The sequence below is a fragment of the Moschus berezovskii genome, chromosome X, assembly GCF_049115385.1.
Source record: "Moschus berezovskii isolate FMDL1 chromosome X, NW_MosBer_1.0, whole genome shotgun sequence".
Lineage (NCBI taxonomy): Eukaryota > Metazoa > Chordata > Mammalia > Artiodactyla > Moschidae > Moschus > Moschus berezovskii.
The window spans coordinates 57278229-57297713 of NC_142488.1; the positions used below are offsets into that span (position 1 = coordinate 57278229).

The 19485-nt window shown below is 39.0% G+C and overlaps 1 protein-coding gene across 3 annotated transcripts in view; it reads left to right on the forward strand.

Moving 5' to 3' along the window:
- SLC9A7 (solute carrier family 9 member A7) overlaps positions 1-19485 on the forward strand; it is a 171656-nt gene that overhangs the window by 70661 nt on the left and 81510 nt on the right. For all 3 annotated transcript variants that reach the window (XM_055437916.2, XM_088834144.1, XM_088834143.1), the window contains exons 2-3: positions 6955-7154; positions 10863-10940. In XM_055437916.2, the coding sequence (XP_055293891.1) occupies positions 6955-7154; positions 10863-10940 (278 nt within the window). The remainder of the gene's footprint in view (positions 1-6954; positions 7155-10862; positions 10941-19485) is intronic.

Below are 19485 nucleotides of genomic sequence, written 5' to 3' on the forward strand. Positions count from 1 at the left end.
GATGTGAAGAGCTGACTCATTGGAAAAGACCCTGATGCTGTGAAAGATTGAAGGCAGGAGAAGGGGACAACAGAGGATGAGATGGTTAGATGGCATCACCGACTCGATGGACATGAATTTGAGTAAGGTCTGGGAGTTGGTGATGGACAGGGAAACCTGGGGTGCTACAGTCCATGGGGTCTCAAAGAGTCGGACATGACTGAGTGACTGAACTGAACTGAATCTTGAAACAACAAAGCTCTAGTAGTAGGAAACAAATCAGTGACTCTTGCTGTTATAGGTAGGGTGAAGGTGTAACTGTCAAGGGATATAGTACAAGGGAGTTTTTCTGGGAGTGCTAGAACTGTTTGGTATCCTGGTTGTGGTAGTGCTTACGTGAACCTATGCTGTATTATATACAGAAGTACAAATATAGTGTTGTACCCATGAAATTTGTATAATGTTATAAACCAGTGTTACCTCAATAAAAAATAAAATTTAAAGATTCATAGAAGTGTACACCCAAAGGGAAAAAATCCATTTTATTGTTAAGACAATTTAAAAAGAAACATTTTAAGATAGCATCAAGAAAGTTTAAAGAAAGAAAAAACAAGTCACAGACTGGAAGAAAATATTTTCAAATCATATATTCAATAAGGAACTTGTGTCAGAATACACCAAGATCTGTTATAATTCAATAAGACAGTCTAATTTAAACATGTCAAAAGATTTGAATTAATAGACATTTCACCAAAGAAGATATGCAAATGACCCATAAGCACATAAAAATATGCTTGACATCATTAGGCATTAGGGAAATCCAAATTAAAACCACAGTGAGATACCACTTAACACTCTATAAAATAGATACAACCAAAAGACAATAAGAAAGAGTTTAGAGCATGTAAACAAACTATAACTCTGATACCTTGCTGGTGGGGATATGAATTGTATAAAATGGTATACAGTTTCCCAAATAAAAACTCTTCAACAGTTTCTTAAAGTAATAAGTATAGATTTACCATATGACATAGTGGTTCCACTCCTAGGTGTCTACAGTAAAGAAATGGAAACATATGTCTATCCAGACTTGTATGCAAAAGTTCATAGCAGCATTACTCATAATAGCAGTAAATGGAACCAATACAAATGCTCATCAACTGGTGATGAATAAACAAGATATGTTATATCCATATAGTGGAATACTATTCAACAATAAAAACGTAATGAAGTACTAATATCTTCCTTCCACATGGGTGAGCCCTGAAAAGATTATGCTGAGAGAAAGAAGCCAGATACAAAAGACTACATATAGTATGATTTCTTTTCTATGAAATGTCCAGAAAAGTCAAATCTATAGAGACAGAAGATAGATCAGTAGTTGCATGGGGGTGGGAGTGGGAAACAGAGAGTGAACAAAAGGAAATGTTCCAAATTAGATTATGATAATTGTACAACTCTGAGAATTTAATAAAATCATTAACTGTACACTGAAAATGGGGAATGTTATGTTACTTAAATTGCACATCAATAAAATTGTCTTTAAAAAGTTATTTCACTACATACTAAAAACTAGTAACAAAAATATTTTAAATGAATTATTCTTGAAGTGAATATATCAGTGAATAACACAGCTATGTAAGTAGTAGAACAAGTAAAAAAGGATATTGAAAATGCTGTAACGTACATTCTCAAAACGAGAGTCACTTGAATGATTCCCAAATCTGAAAAATCATGTCACTGCTGGGATCCATTGCATTCTCTTAATTTGCTCAGTTAGAAATAGTTATCACTCTCTTCAGACACTGTGTAATGGAATGTGGAATGGGACATTTTGTTTTCTCAGAATTTCAGATGAAGCCTTAGAACTCAGAAAAACTTCTACAGTGCTGTAAAAATTCCCATGCTGCTGCTGCTGCTGCTAATTTGCTTCAGTCGTGTCCGACTCTGTGCGACCCCATAGACGGAAGCCCACCAGGCTCCCTGTCCCTGGGATTCTCCAGTCAAGAACACTGGAGTGGGTTGCCATTTCCTTCTCCAATGCATGAAAGTGAAAAGTGAAAGTGAAGTCTCTCAGTCGTATCCGACTCTTCGCGACCCCATGGACTGCAGCCTACCAGGTCCTCTGCCCATGGGATTTTCCAGGCAAGAGTACTGGAGTGGGGTGCCATTGCCTTCTCCGAAAAATCCCCATAGTGGTGGTCAAACCCTACTGATGATCGTCTGCTTCTAGTAGCTCATAAAAGGGGAGGTGGAGTCTCATTAGAGAACAGAGCATCCATGCACCTGTTTCCAATTCCTTAACAAAGGCTTATTGATGGAGACACTTAAATATTGCAGCAGGTGGATAGTTGTCTAGAATTACAGCTGAGTGTCGATTTGTTCAACTGTCTTCCTGACAAACTCAGTCACAGAATGGAGCTAGTTTCTTTTATGGCCTTATAGAATTTTTGAACCATACTTTGTTCATAATTAAGTTCCTTTCTTATACCACCAATGGGAACATTCATAAACTGTATACAGGGTTCTTTTTTTGGTTAGGTGTTTCTTTTAAACATTAGAAAATCTGGCAGTTGTACACCATCAGCACAATTAATAAATACAGTTTTTTTTCATACTCAAAAAGTTTGAAATAGTCTTGAATTTTTTTCTACTGAAAAAGTTGAATTTTTGCACCTTTGGAGTTCATCAGGCTGCTTTAAACCACATCAGATGTCAAAGGAATTTCATCTATATTTGCTTTCTATAAAAGTTCAGAACTAATTTTTTTCCTAGCATTAGTCATATACCTGTGAAATCAGTGAGTCTCTTTTCATCAGCTGACATGTGCTGTTTTTCTGGCCCACACACATGGATTATTGCTCTTGGTAATCTTGAACATTATGATGTTGATCCAGTAAAGTCATTAATGCTTCCATTGCTTTCGATCATTTTTGGGGGTGATATTGAACTTTCTAAGCTTTGAAAAATATCTAGTGTCAAATCCTAATTCCTTGTAGTTATGATATCTCTATAGTTCCCTGTCAGGGGATGTCTTCCATGTCTGCTGCTGCTGCTGCTGCTGCTAAGTCACTTCAGTCGTGTCCGACTCTGTGTGACCCCATAGACGGAAGCCCACCAGGCTCCCCGTCCCTGGGATTCTCCAGGCAAGAACACTGGAGTGGGTTGCCATTTCCTTCCATGTCTAGAAGATGGAAATATGCCATTCATGTTTTTTCTAAGTCTTTATTATATTCTTTCTAAGCTAACCCTCTACACTCCTAATACTCCTAATATCTTATTCTTTCTTGAAGTGGAAGATGCCACATGTGAACTTAATATAGCAGTGACTGTCCTTTAGTGCCATAGAGTACAGTGGTAATAAATATGAATGTAGATGTTTTAAGGAGTTACTCAAATTCTATCTTGAATTATCTGACTGTTGTTGTCATGTTTTAACACAAGGGGGCAGCATCATCATCTTTATTGTCACCATCGCATGTTTAACATGGGCACCTTGGGCCCAGGTAGGGAGGGTAAGATTTTATAAGTATGTAAAAACAGTATTCATCATCTAATAACGCTTCTAGGTATGATGGTGATGATTACAGAGAGAGACTTCAAGGACATTTCCTGTAGTAGAGGCATTTGTCTGCAAATATAAACCTCCTATAAAGAAAAATCTCCTGTATCCCTTCTGTTCTCAATACTCTCACTAGACATTTCTGTGACCACATGTGTGGGAATTTTCGCACACCAAGCAATTCTCCAGCTCTCAAGTGGATACCGACTGAGTATCCCACAGTTTAACTCAATTCTAACACTGTCTACCTGGACGTAGCATCAGATCCCACAGGTCTCACAAGACCTCTGCCCCTCTTACTTCAGAGGTTAGTCATAAATCCAACTTCTGACCAACTGACTGTAAGTCAGAGGTTCCCATGTTCCCCTCCTTGGCTTTGATCATTTGCTAGAATAGATCAAAGAACTCAGGAAACCTGTTTACTTACTATATTACTGATTTATTAGAAAAGGATATAATTCGGAAACAGCCATATGGGAGAGATGGATGAGGCATGTTAGGTAGGAATGGACACGGAGTTTCCGTGAGCTACCCTTCTCTGCCCTCATGTGTTCACCAGTCCAGAAGCTCTCCGAACCTGTGTACTCTGGGGATTTTATAGAGGTTTCATTATACTGGTATAGTTAACTAAATCATTGGTCATTAATGATCATTTTAACCTCTAGCACCTCTTCCCTGCCTGGAGCTCAGGGGTTGGATGACTAAAAGTTCCAACTCTCTAATCACCTGGTTGATTCCCTTGGCAAGCAGCCCCCATTCAAAGGCTAATCTGGGAGCCCCCAGCCATCAGTCATCTCATTAGCATACAAACAGACTCTTAGAGCCTTAGGGATTCCAGGGGTTTTAGGAGCTATGTACCAGGAAACTGGGACGAAGATTTCTTATTATAAATCACAATATTGCACCTCCTCTTTTGTTAGAGTAGTCATTGTGAAGACCCTGTCCTATTATGGTTTAGCTTTTTAGTTAAGTTTGCTAATAACGAGTAAACACAGTGAGTTATGTGATGCAGCTATTGATTTGGGAGGACAGCCTTTTATAAACGACTTATTTTGGTTTCCTGATGAAGACTTTGTTGACTGAAGAAAAACGTGTTTTATTCAAGAACCTTGCTGACAACTATACAGCCCAGGAATAGCATCAAAAAATTACTGCTAATCACAAAAACCAGACCTCTCAAATTAATGAATTTAATACTTATCTATGTATGGGAAGATGTGAGAGTCTGGGCTCATTGAAATTATTCCTTTGATATGCATCTTAACTATCGAGACACATAGCCTGTTTTTCTCCATCTAACTTCTCCCCAGGGTGCACCTTGCAGGGTGGTGGTGGTAGTTTCTTTGGTCTGAAATATTTTTTGTTTACTAGAATTGCAGGCAACATTTTTTGTTGTTGTTGTTCACAGAACCTCCTGTTGGATGTAAATTAGACCAAGTTTTAGGAGACGACAGAGGAAGAGATAGTTGGATGGCATCACTGACTCAGTGGACGAGTTTGAGAAAGCTCCAGGAGTTGGTGATGGACAGGGAAGCCTGGTGTGCTGCAATCCATGGGGTCACAAAGAGTCGGACATGACTGAGTAACTGAATTGAACTGTTTGGGGCCCTTTAATGTTGGGGATCAGTGGGGGGGGGTCCTTCTGGCCCATCCAACCTTAGATAGTTGTTGTGGTCTGTGTGTGGCTTAGAAAAGAATTTCCAGACACATGCAAGAGCCTCCTGCACAAGAGAGTACAGAGGATGCAACCTTCACAAAATCTAGAAGGTTTATGCCCCAAAATAGTTTAAGAAAGTAAAGGACCTTGGTTGTACAGGTGGACACAGTGAAAGTGAAGATGACAAAGGCCTCTTATGACAGATTTTCTTGAGAGTTGGCACAGCCAAACCAGACAAAAAGATTGCCCAGGATTCCAGTCTATCTGGCTGCCAAATGTACAACATGTGTGTACCTTCTGGATGGTAGAGAACCAAAGTCTCAAGCTGAGATTTTTAAGAACCTCATTTTAAATTTACAGTAAAAATTTGCAACTTTATTTTCTCACAGAGTTCAAGTATGTTAGAACAAGTCTTTAATATTAATAATAACAACAGCAATAATAAAACAATAGACACAGAGCACAGAGTGTGACTTAAAGAACTATATCTTTCTGGATTTTACATATTATTTGTTCTTCAACAGTGTCTTGTGAGTTCTTATATGTCTTGGTTATAAGAGACATTGTAGAACATCGCACATGAAGTGACGTGAAGTGAAGTTGCTCAGCTGTGTCTGACTCTTTGGGATCCCATGAAGTGTAGTCCACTGGGCTCCTCTGTCCATGGGATTTTCTGGGCAAGAATACTGGAGTGGGTTGCCATTTCCTTCTCCAGGGGATCTTCCTGACCTAGGGATCAAACCTGGGTCTTGTGCACTACAGGCAGACTCTTTACCACCTGAAACACTCTTTACCACCAGGGAAGCACACTATATGTGGTATATAGTAACCATTGTTCTTTCTTTTTCTCATATAACTTTCTCCTTTAATGGCAAAATTAGGTGGGAGGAGCATTGTACCATTTTCTCTCTTAATATTTCTAATAAAGAACTGAATTTAAAGAGAAATCTGAAATTTTCCTCCTAAGAGAGAATTATAGAAAGTCTTATGGTTATTTGTGTTTTTTTTTCACATTTCACTCACTTTTACTTGGGCATGTGTGACTCATGTCCAGGACCAGGGGAGCAACATTTCTTTATAACTCATGGGATTAAATGCTTACACACAGTTTTGCTGTTTTTTTCCTCCTAAAGGGAAAACCCTACTAAGAATGTGATAGAAAGACTTGCAGCTAATTATGCTAGCTGTGTCAATGCTGCAACCCCAAGAAGCCAGCTCTCCAGTTCTTGAATCATGACTGTGAAAATTTACACTGTGGTGTTTGGCTCCCTAAGGGATATAATTATTTTCTCCATGATATCCAGTACCTGAGATGACCTAAGCAAAAGCCTTTCTTTTCTTCCCTTCCTCTGGTGTGTGGCAAAATAAGTTGCTTTTGTAGCAACTAGAAATTCTCGCGGCCTTGTCCTTGCTGGTGGATGGCCTGAGGGATGCTGCTGGTAGAAATCAAAGAGCTCAGTGGTTCTGCTGGGCAGAAAACAACTTTGCCTCTTATCACCCATTTTCCTTCCACAAAATCCTGAGATGTGAGACACTATCAGTGGTTCCAAATACTAAGAGTGCCATCATAACCCTGAAAGGTACTGGCCTACCTTGTCCTCCTGGTGGCTGAGGGACCCAAACCAGAATAGATGGATGCCTAACCCTTCTGAAGGACTGCAGAGTTGTTCCTAAAATACACACCCTCTCCTTGGCCTCCAAAAAATAATCTGTCTGTCCTTTCACAGGCCTGATGTTTTCTTCCACTGTGTTTCAGGACTCATCGTCGGGGTGATCCTGAGGTATGGCACCACTGCCACCAGTGGTCATGACAAGTCACTCAGCTGCACTCAGGAAGACAGGGCCTTCAGCACCTTATTAGTGAATGTCAGTGGGAAGTTCTTTGAATACACCCTGAAAGGAGAAATCAGCCCTGGCAAGGTCAACAGTGTAGAGCAGAACGACATGCTGAGGAAGGTGAGCTGTTGTGGTCCTGACATGGTCTTTGTTTTTTAATGCAAAACTCTTACTGCTTTATTTAATTAAAAACAACTGATGTGGTATTTGATTTTCCAATTCTGTCTTGACCTTGTGAAGAGAAATATTTTCAGATTCCTAGAACATCAGTAACATTCCTGGCTCTCAGTTTGGCTAGGAAGCTTTTGGACTGTGATGAAGAGAAGGAACCAGATTCGAACTTGAGCCTTTTAGCTTTGTCAGACTGACATGGGTCACCAGTGGTGCACTGCACTTGTACATCCCCACTCAGCTCCTCTCTCCAACTCCCATCTCTTCTTGACTATGTTTCTTATCCTTGTTATGGTTAGGGATGAGATTGTTTCTTTCTTAAAATAAGATTGGTTTCTCATTTTTCTTTTAGCTTGTATATTCAGTGTTCAGAAGTTATTCTTAGTTCTTCATGATTCTTTTTACCATATTCTACAATTTACGTTTCCTAATTTATTGACTGCAATTAGTGATTGCGGTCATAGAGTGTAGCCTGCATTCCGAAAATTATTGTTCTCTGGATCTGCCATAATCCTTAAAGAAAATTATTCTCAACCTGGAACATTAAACATGCCCATCATCTTTTCCCTAATGGCAATTCTAGTGAGCTCTTTGCTTTCAACCCTTCATAAGAATGCATAGGATTTCCATAAACATTTGTGAAATTAAATGCAACTGAGGAAGATACCCAGTGTAAATACCACACTAATGGCTGTTTTGAAATGGCCACCCAAGTCCTTCATACTAGAGAGGATGTTGGGGAAAGGGAAAGGACCCCAGCCCATTTCCATCTTTGAGTTCCATAATAGAAGATGAAGTTGACTTTTACTCTGTTATCTTTAGAAAAATGTATATTCAGATCCCTTCTTTTTAAACTTTTCCCACATAAAACAAGGTGGGAGAACAAATACAGCTAAGATTATTGTTGTCAGTTGAAGGGATAAGAGGCCTGTTGAGGCAGCTTGGTTGATGCAGAGTATTGGAGTGGGTGTCAGGGAACTCTTGTGCTGATTCATACATTTCTGGGTTTGGAGACTTCAGTAAGTCACAAACTTTTTGGCTCCAGTGTCCTCATATTGGATAGATATTGTCCAAGGCCCCTTCTCATTCTGATATTCTCTGCTTTTCAGACTGCTTTTATCTTTAGCAAGAAGATAGAATAAAACATAATTTGAATTAAAGCATACTGTGAATTAGGCTAATCAATAGTTTCAGTTTCTAAAGTGAAATGCTAATTTAATAATTAGAATTATTAAAACATTTAATAATTAGAATGAAGAATTAAAATAATTAATTGAAATAAGAGCCGGTTAATCTAGAAACACGAGCAAATTCTTTAAAAGGGTTAGGAGGCTTTATAGAATGTTTAATTCTTTTCTGGATGTCATAAGACTTTGTTAATAGTTTCACAGTGATTTTCCTGATTGTGCTGTGCTGTGCTTAGTTGCTCAGTTGTGTCTGACTCTTTGCAACTGCATGGACTGTAGCCTGCCAGGCTCCTCTGTCCATGCAGATTCTCCAGGCAAGAATACTAGAGTGGGTTGCCATGCCCTCCTCCAGGGGATCTTCCCAACCCAGTGATTGAACTGGGGTCTCCTGCATTGCAGGTGGATTTCTTACTAGCTGAGCTACTAGGGAAGCCCAGTTTCCCTGATTACCTACAGGTAATTTTAGTCTCCTTAGTACATGAACTGTGAACTTCCAGATGTTCAAGTTGGATTTGGAAAAGGCAGAGGAACCAGAGATCAAATTGCCAACATCCGTTGGATCATTGAAAAAGCAAGAGAGTTCCAGAAAAACATCTACTTCTGCTTTATTGATTATGCCAAAGCCTTTGACTATGTGGATCACAACAAACTCTGGAAAATTCTTAAAGAGATGGGAATACTAGACCACCTTACCTGCCTCCTGAGAAATCTGTGTGCAGGTCAAGAAACAACAGGTAGAACTGGACATGGAACAACAGACTGATTCCAAATCAGGAAAGGAGTACGTCAGGGCTTTATACTGTCATTCTGCTTATTTGACTTATATGTAGAGTACATCATGCAAAATGCTGGGCTGGATGAAGCACAAGCTGGAATCAAGATTGCCGGGAGAAATATCAATAACTTCAGATATGCAGATGACACCACCTTTATGGCAGAAAGCAAGGAAGAACTAAAGAGCCTCTTGATGAAGGTGAAAGAGGAGAGTGAAAAAGTTGGCTTGAAACTCAACATTCAGAAAACTAAGATCATGGCATCTGGTCCCATCACTTCATGGGAAATAGATGGGGAAACAGTGGAAACAGTGGCAGACTTTATTTTTTGGGCTCCAAAATCACTGCAGATGGTGACTGCAGCCATGAAATAAAAAGACACTCTTATGAAGAAAAGCTATGACCAACCTAGACAATATATTAGGTTGAGACATTACTTTGCCAACAATGGTCCGTCTGGTCAAGGCTATGGTTTTTCCAGTAGTCATGTATGGATGTGAGGGTTGGACTATAAAGAAAGCTGAGCGCTGAAGAATAGATGCTTTTGAACTGTGGTGTTGGAGAAGACTCTTGAGAGTCCCTTGGGCTGCAGGGAGATCCAACCAGTCAATCCTAAGGGAAATCAGTCCTGAATATTCATTGGAAGGACTGATGCTGAAGCTGAAACTCCAGTACTTTGGCCACCTGATGTGAAGAACTGACTCATTGGAAAAGACCCTGATGCTGGGAAAGATTGAAGGCGGGAGGAAAAGGGGAAGACAGGGAATGGCAACCCACTCCAGTACTCTTGCCTGGAAAATCCCATGGGCGAAGGAGCCTGGTAGGCTGCAGTCCATGGGGTTGCGAAGAGTCGGACATGACTGAGCGACTTCACTTTCACTTTTCACTTTCATGCATTGGAGAAGGAAATGGCAACCCACTCCAGTGTTCTTGCCTGGAGAATCCCAGGGACGGGGGAGCCTGGTGGGCTGCCGTCTATGGGTTCGCACAGAGTCAGACATGACTGAAGCGACTTAACAGCAACAGCAGAAGATGAGATGGTTGGATGGCATCATTGACTCGATGGACATGAGTTTAAGTAAGCTCCGGAAGTTGGTGATGGACAGGGAGGCCTGGCGTGCTGCAGTCCCTGGGGTTGCAAAGAGTCGACCACGACTGAGTAACTGAATTGAAATAGTTGATAAATTTCTGTTGATGTTCAGGAAGCCATTAACACTACTGGAGACATTGGTCTAGGCCACATCACTTATCACAAATGGCTGTCAGTCAAAAGAGACTTAAATTCATTAAAATTATATCTGTAAATCATTAGGTGGTAGGATGCAGAAAATTAGTAAAGAATCATGCCTGCACCTTTTATTGTAGTTGAACTTTTATAACAGTTTAATAAAAATCAAGATGTTTTCATTTGTTGTTTAAGAACATTGACCAGAAGCTTTCTGTTGATTATCAAAATTGCACTGAATTGTTGTGTCTTAATACATATTTGACAACCCATCAAGAATAGAGCGCAGAAGTGCTGTATGGAGAAGAACAGACCAGTGTTCGTGGGAGCTGTGGCTTCTCTCCTGTGTGATTTTTCACATTTATGTCATTTTTTAAAATATTCAAACTTTAGTCAGTGGCTTAAAATATTAAGGAAATAATATGGCACCAATTAGTATTAAATAAAAATTGCTTTTTTTTTAAACTTTTAGGTAACATTTGATCCAGAGGTCTTTTTCAACATTCTGCTGCCTCCAATTATTTTCCATGCTGGGTACAGTTTAAAGAAGGTAAGGGATTTTTTTAACGGTATTTTTTAAAGCATGGGAATCTCTGTGTTAAGTTACCAGCACAATTTTCTAGTTTTTTTCCTTCTTCCAGATTGCTTTATACTATGTTCTGTACCCACTCAGAGACAGCAGCTGATTCATCATCATCAGTGACTCATTTCTGTTTTAAAGTCCAGAACTCTCATCCATTGCTGTTGGGAATGTAAAATGGTACAGCCTCTCTGGAAAACGCTTTTGCAGTTTCTTATAAAACTAAAGTTGAAATAACCATTTGGCCCAGAGATCTTAATTCTGAGGATTTATCCAAGAGAAATGAAAACTTCTATTTACACAAAACACTGTACATGATTATTCATAGCAACTTTATTTGTAATAGCCCAGAACTGGAAACAAACAATGTCCCATGATAGGTAAATAGTTAAACAAACATCCATACCATGGGATACTTCTCAGTAATAAAATGGAACAAATGCATTATGCTGAGTGTAAAAATCCAGTCTCAAAAGGTCACATACTATATGGTTTCATTTATATAGCTTTCTAGAAATGAAAAAATTATAGGGATGGAGGACAAATTAGTGGTTGCCAGTGGTTAGGGATGGTGGGGAAAAGAAGTGGGTGACTGTGACTATAAATGGGATACCATGAGGGAAATCTTCATGAAAGTGGAAAGTTCTGCATCTTGATTGCAGTGGTGGTTTTAAGACTCTACACATGTGATAAAATGACATAGAATTATACACACACATTATACCAATATCAGTTTCCTGATTTTGATATTATAGTACGATATTTAAGGTATAACCAGTGAAGTTACCAGAGGACCTCTCTACACTATTTTTGCACTTCTGTGAATCTGTAATTACTCCAAAATAAAAAATTAAAAATCATTACTGGGACTTCGCCAGTGGTCCAGTGGTTAAGACTCTGCCTTCCAATGCAGGGGCATAGGTCCAAGCCCTGGTTGGGGAACTAGGGTCCCACATGCCAGAGGGTATGGCCAAAAATTAGAAAAAACAAAAATAAAAACTTTAAAAAAATCTGTCATTTTTGAGGGAGGGTCATTGTGCTCAGCAGCAAGATTGGGTCTAAGCCTCTAAATGTTTAAAACACTGAATACCTTTATAAATAGTGTTAGGCTGCCTTCCTCCCCCACTGTGGGACTATTCTTTGAAAATTTAGTTTCCAAAAAGGCCTACTTCAGATAACAGCCAAGGAACTTGTTTCAGCTGTCTTTCTGAAAGGGAACTAAAGGAAACCTTTTCAGTAAGCCTAGAAAAGAGAGATGTTGACTGCCAATAAAGCTCAATAACATCCTTAGGAAGTAGAGAATGCCTTCCAAGTTGATAAATCAAGGTTAAAAAAAAAAAGAGGAAAGAAATTAACCTATATCCAGAATGAAAGAGGTGACATTGCTACAGACCCTTTACACCTTAAGAGGACAATAAGAGTGTAATATGAACAACTTTGTACAAATAAATTTGACAACCCAGGTGAAATGGACAAACGGACAAATTTCTTGAAAGGTACAAATTACCAAAACTGACCCAAGAAGATATGGAAAACTTGAACAGTCCTATATTAATGAAATAAATTGCTTTCATAATTAAAAACCTTTATACAAGCTCAGATGACTTCATTGGTGAATTCTGTTTAGCATTTAAAAAAGAAATAATACCAGTCCTACACAAAATCTTTCAGAACATAAGAGGAGGAAAAAATCCCAACTGATTTTATAAGAAAGTGCCTCCCCATTTGGCCAGTTCTTCTGTCAAAGCAACTCTGCAATTTTCAAAAGGTTTTAAAACTATTTCCAACCCACACAAATACAGTTATTTATGGAGCATCTAAGGAACTTTGCATATATCCTTTACTTCTGTTTTTACATATATTATTTCTAATCATCATAGAAACTGTAAGAATGTGAGGGTGGTGGTAGATTACCTCATACCCTTTCTCCCCCAGGTTTCCAGTTCATTTATAAACAGACACAAGGAGCTAATTGGCAACTGAATGATCAATTTGTGACCCAAAGTTCCTCGTAGTGCATGTTGAATGATAAAGGTTAGCCCTTGGTAATGGGGCTCCTTATTACTAACCTCATAAATTGAAGACACATGCCCTTTAGCCATCAGGTTGGTCAAAGTCACAGGTGGGGAGGCTGAAATGGAACTAATGATCCTAGGAATTGCTGGGCCTGCCAAAGGCTGCCTCTGTTGCTCATAGCATAGAGACTTTGGGAGCAATAGTGCCCCCCCACTTTTTATAAGAGGGTCAGGGCTGCAAGTCAGGGTCAAACCCATCTCTCCCTTTAGAGATCACATGGTCCTTCCTTACTGCATCATCTTCAGGGAGAAGGAGTAGAACTTAAGTTCCCTCTCCACAATGGATGGCTGTATTTCTGCACAGCAGCCCAGCACACATATGTATACTCACAGACATGTAGAGAATGTCCTGCATTTGATTAATACTGATGAGGATGTCAAACTCAAGTGACGTGTAAGGTTATGTAGATGGTTCAGGACTAAGTCAAGGTTATGACCTGTCTGTCTGACTGGAAGGACTAGGATTGTTTTTGTTCCTCTGAGTTACATTGTCTCTAGATTTAAGTTTTCTGTACAAAAAATGTATCTTTGGGCTTCCTTGGTGGCTCAGTGGTAAAGAATCTACTTGCCAATGCAAGAAACACAGGTTTGATCCTTGATCCAGGAAGATCCCACATGCTGCAGAGCAACTAAGCCTGTGCACCACAACTGTTGAGCCCATGCTCTAGAGCCATGGAGCTACAAATACTGAGCCTGTGTGCCTCAACTGCTGAAGTCCCCACACCCTAGAGCCCATGCTTCACAACAAGAGAAGCCACCACAATAAGAAGCCCGTGTACTGCAACTAGAGAGTAGCCCCTGCTCACCACAACTAGAGAAATGCCTGCACAGCAACAAAGACCCTGCAGAACCATAAATTAAAAAATAAAACATTTTTAAAGTATCCATTTTCTGAGTAATTTATGCGGTTACCAAAGTAACCAGACTCTGTATGTCAGCTGTTGACATGTAACAAATAGATGATCTTACAGATATAAATGATGTTATTCTTTATTTAAATGAGGAATTTGGGAACTGCTCTTCAGATCAAATGGGTGATGAAGAGTTTGGTATTTTAAATAACTTATCTTAATGTATAATCAAGGGCATAGTTGCTTGAAAATGAAACCAAATCATTGGTTGTTAAAGCCACTGTAATGGCTGAAAAAAACCACCTTAGTGTTTGCATAGCCTTTTCTTTGTCAGCTTCATTTTCTCAGAAGAAAAAAACAAATAATAGGCTTTGCCAGTTACCAATTTAAGTTGTTTTTGAAATGCTAGTCTTAAAGGTTATTATTAGCTATTAGTTTAGTCTCTTCCTTTTTGATCAGGCACGTAAATAGTTGGTTCTTAGGTAGTTGCCATCTCTGATTAAATGTTTTCAGTTAAAATGTGTAATAAGTGTTTCACCAGTTGACTGCTGATATGTAAACAAATTCATACCCCTTGACCTATGTACATGTAGTTGTCATTCAGATGCGGGACTTTCTTTTTCTAACTTGAAAAAAGTACCATGGCCTAAGCTTTGATTTTGTGCTACCACTCAGTTTGCTTACAGGGCATTAACATGGAAAGAATTTGCCCATAGAGGCTTTCATGTTTTGTGAATTTCCCCCAGCAAACACACACACATCATGTTAAAATTTTTCAGGGGAATGGAAGATGATAAGGTTTCCCAAGGAGTAGGAACATAAGACTTAGAATGGTACAACTAGGAATTGGGATGCCAAGGTAGATTTTTATTGAAAATCTTGGTCTGTTTTAGGTTTATATTCTTAATGGCATTACCAGGGCATGCCATCTCCCTTTGTTTCTTTTTGCCATTCTATAATGGAAAGGGAAAAGTAAGGGAGAGACTAAACCAGTCATGTTTCTGTGACCCACACATGACCGTGAACTGTTAAGGCCAAATTGGAAGATGAAAGATATAGGATTCCATGAGACACCTCCCGTTCTTCCTCTCTAAAAGGATGTGGTGCAATGCCCTGGGATCAGCAGATCTGGTTTCCAGTTCTGGTGCTTCAGTGTGGTGGACATGTGACTTCAGGCAACTCACATCCCACTTTTGAGCCTTAGATGTCTCTCATAAAATGGTCCAAGGAACACTTTAATGATGGGATTGTTGTGAAAATTGGAAAATTGGATGTGAAAGTACTTTGTAAAGTATGAAGTATGTAGTTAAGTACTAAGTATAATAATATACAAATAAGTGGCATGTTACCCCTTTTCAAAGTGCATTAAAATTCCAATTCACATCAGCTGATATGATTGGGAATAGGTAATTTGTGTGTACGGTGTGTGGTGATGTTAGAATATATCATGAATGCATTTTTTGGTAGTGGATTTACATTTCTAGTTTTCTGCTTTGGCTAATAACATGAATACAGTTGTACTTAACATATTCAAACCAACCATGGGAATGATTACCAGAAGAAAGCCAAGTGGCAAGGGAAAGCGTATCTAGGATTAAAATTTTGCTCATGGGTATTCTGCATGGGTTTCATTGGTCTCATGTCTTGTCCTTGATGTATTCCCTCTCTGGTTTAAGCACTTGATGGAACTTTTAAAGGCTCACAGTTTTTGAATTTTTGTTTTTGGAAATCAAACTGTTTTCCAAAACAGTGGCATATAAATGCATTAGCATTAAAAAGATAAAGACTGAGGACAGTGACTGATATAGGAGGCAAATATAATACGTCTATAATATGTACAGGCAGTGCCTTCATTTGGTGACTTAGTGTGGGAAGCCTTTGAATTATTCTCTTCTGAAAAGATGGTGTGTGGGCACTAGGGATTCCTTGATGCCTTCTTTACAGCCTCAGAGAGGGGCAGGCATTGGGGAAGGCTGAAGCCAAGGTCTTAGATCCTCTGTCTGAAATGCAGACCAGTGAATGCCCATAGCCCTTTGTCTTGTCAGACTTCGTGATGGCTGCTTGATCCAGGCCAAGTTCTTCTTGTGCCTTCTCTTTCCCTGGTGGCGCACAGCTCACATGCGGGCCCTCCTGCCTTTTAAAATTTTTATTTTTTTTCTAAATTTAATAAATGGTACAAAGCACAATGCCATAAACATTAACAGTTAAAATATCACCAAATGAAAAAAATACTATAGAATACACAGTTGCAAAAAGCTACATTATTTTACAACTGCCTCAAGCTGCAAAAAGAAAAAAAAAAAACCAATGCCTTACCTAAGTTATCCCTCTCTCAAAATAATGCCATTTATATTATAAACCACGAGCTCCCCATCAAAAGACAGGAACTGCTTTTGTTAATTCATATATATATATATAAAACTGTATCACTTTGCTATACACCTGAAACAAACACAACACTATAAATATAGTACAATATAAAATAAAAATAAGTAACAGACCTTTGGGGCTTTACACTGAGTTAGAATTCCTATCAGAGGGATAACAGCACCACAGCCGCACTGGATCCTCATGAAGGAGGCACACGAATGACTGGGTTACAAGAGTTACAGATATGAGAGCTGCTCACTTCCCAGAAACTACAGTTCACAGAAAACCAACAAAGGCACGAGATACAGACCATTCACTTATGAATGTGTAAAACTCAAAAAAGTCCACATCACTCCTACAACATGTTGAAAGTGCCTCAGAATTCACACAATACCAACTTTCTCATGGTTCTGGTTAAATTACATATACCAGTTTATAACAAATGGCAAAATCTGTAACTCTGTTCAAAGTTTTAAAAAATTACTTAAGAATAATTTCTTGTATTTCTATGCCACCTTTATAGTTCTGGTTTCTCATTTCTTAATTAGTAAATTCAGCGTGCAGGTTCTATCCCAGGCTAATTTATACACTTCCAGAAGAAACAGCCTCTTAAATCCACAGAGTGTTGAGGTGGGGAGCCCCCAACCATGTCAGATTCGTTTCACATATGATAATATACATGTTTCAATCCATTCTCCCAAATTATCCCACCCTCGCCCTCTCCCAGAGTCCAAAAGACTGCTCCACACATCCAAGTCTCTGCTGTTGTCTCGTATACAGGGTTATCGTTATCCTCTTGCTATATTCCATATATGTGTGTTAATATACTGTATTGGTGTTTTTGTTTCTGGCTTACTTCGCTTTGTATAATAGGCTCCAGTTTCATCCACCTCATTAGAACTGATTCAAATGTATTCTTTTTAATCGCTGAGTAGTACTCCATTGTGTAAATGTACCACAGCTTTCTTATCCATTCGTCTGTGGATGGACATCTAGGTTGCTTCCATGTCCTGGCTATTATAAACAGTGCTGCGATGAACATTTGGGTACATGTGTCTCTTTAAATTCTGGTTTCCTCGGTGTGTATGCCCAGGAGTGCGATTGCTGGGTTGTATGGCAGTTCTATTTCCAGTTTTTTAAGGAATCTCCAGACTAGTCTCCATAGTGGCTGTACTAGATTGCATTCCCACCAACAGTGTAAGAAGGTTCCCTTTTCTTCACACCCTCTCCAGCATTTATTGCTTGTAGACTTTTGGATAGCAGCCATTCTGACTGGCGTGAAATGGTACCTCATTGTCATTTTAATTTGCATTTCTCTAATGGGTGTTCATTGGAAGGACTGATGCTAAAGCTGAAACTCCAATACTTTGGCCACCTCATGCAATGAGTTGACTCACTGGAAAAGACTCTGATGCTGGGAAAGGTTGGGGGCGGGAGGAGAAGGGGACGACCGAGAATGAGATGGCTGGATGGCATCACCGACTCAGTGGACATGAGTTTGAGTGAACTCCGGGAGTTGGTGATGGACAGGGAGGCCTGGCGTGCTGTGATTCATGGGGTCGTGGAGAGTCGGACACGACTGAGCGACTGAACTGAACTGAATTATGAGTGATGTTGAGCATCTTTTCATGTGTTTGTTATCCATCTGTTTGTCTTCTTTGGAGAAATGTCTGTTTACTTCTTTAGCCCATTTTGTGATTGGGTCGTTTATTTTTCTGGAATTGAGCTGTAGGAGTTGCTTGTATATTTTTGAGATTAATCCTTTATCAGTTGCTTCATTTGCTATTATTTTCTCCCATTCTGAAGGCTGTCTTTTCACCTTGTTTATAGTTTCCTTTGCTGTGCAGAAGCTTTTAATTTTAATTAGGTCCCATTTGTTTATTTTTGCTTTTATTTCCAATATTCTGGGAGGTGGGTCATGGAGGATCTTGCTGTGATTTATGTCAGAGAGTGTTTTGCCTATGTTTTCCTCTAGGAGTTTTATAGTTTCTGGTCTTACATTTAGATCTTTAATCCATTTTGAGTTTATTTTTGTGTATGGTGTTAGAGAGTGTTCTAGTTTCATTCTTTTACAAGTGGTTGGCCAGTTTTCCCAGCACCACTTGTTAAAGAGATTGTCTTTTCTCCATTGAATATTCTTACCTCCCTTGTCAAAGATGAGGTGTCCATAGGTGCGTGGATTTATCTCTGGGCTTTCTATTTTGTTCCATTGATCTATATTTCTGTCTTTATGCCAGTACCATACTGTCTTGATGACTGTGGCTTTGTAGTAGAGCCTGAAGTCCAGCAGGTTGATTCCCCCAGTTCCATTCTTCTTTCTCAAGATTGCTTTGGCTATGTGAGGCTTTTTGTATTTCCATACAAATTGTGAAATTATTTGTTCTAGCTCTGTGAAAAACACCGTTGGTAGCTTGATAGGGATTGCATTGAACTTATAAATTACTTTAGGTAATATATTCATTTTCACAATATTTATTCTTCCAATCCATGAACATGGTATGTTTCTCCATCTATTAGTGTCCTCTCTGATTTCTTTCACCAGTGTTTTGTAGTTTTTTATGTATAGGTGTTTTGTTTCTTTAGGTAGATATATTCCTGAGTATGTCATTCTTTTCGTTGCAACGGTGAATGGAATTGTTTCCTTAATTTCTCTTTCTATTTTCTCATTATTAGTGTATAGGAATGCAAGGGATTTCTGTGTGTTGATTTTATATCCTGCAACTTTACTGTATTCATTGATTAGCTCTAGTAATTTTCTGGTAGATTCTTTAGGGTTTTCTGTGTAGAGGATCATGTCATCTGCAAACAGTGAGAGTTTTGCTTCTTCTTTTCCTATTTGAATTCCTTTTATGTCTTTTTCTGCTCTGATTGCTGTAGCCAAAACTTCCAAAACTATGTTGAATAGTAGAGGTGAGAGTGGGCACCCTTGTCCTGTTCCTGACTTTAGGGGAAACACTTTTAATTTTTCACCATTGAGGATAATGTTTGCTGTGGGTTTGTCATATATAGCTTTTATTACGTTGAGGAATGTTCCTTCTATTCCCGCCTTCTGGAGGGTTTTTATCATAAATGGATGTTGAATTTTGTCAAAGGCTTTCTCTGCATCTATTGAAGTAATCATATGGTTTTTATTTTTCAATTTATTAATATGGTATATTACATTGATTGATTTGCGGATACTGAAGAATCCTTGCATTCCTGGGATAAAGCCCACTTGGT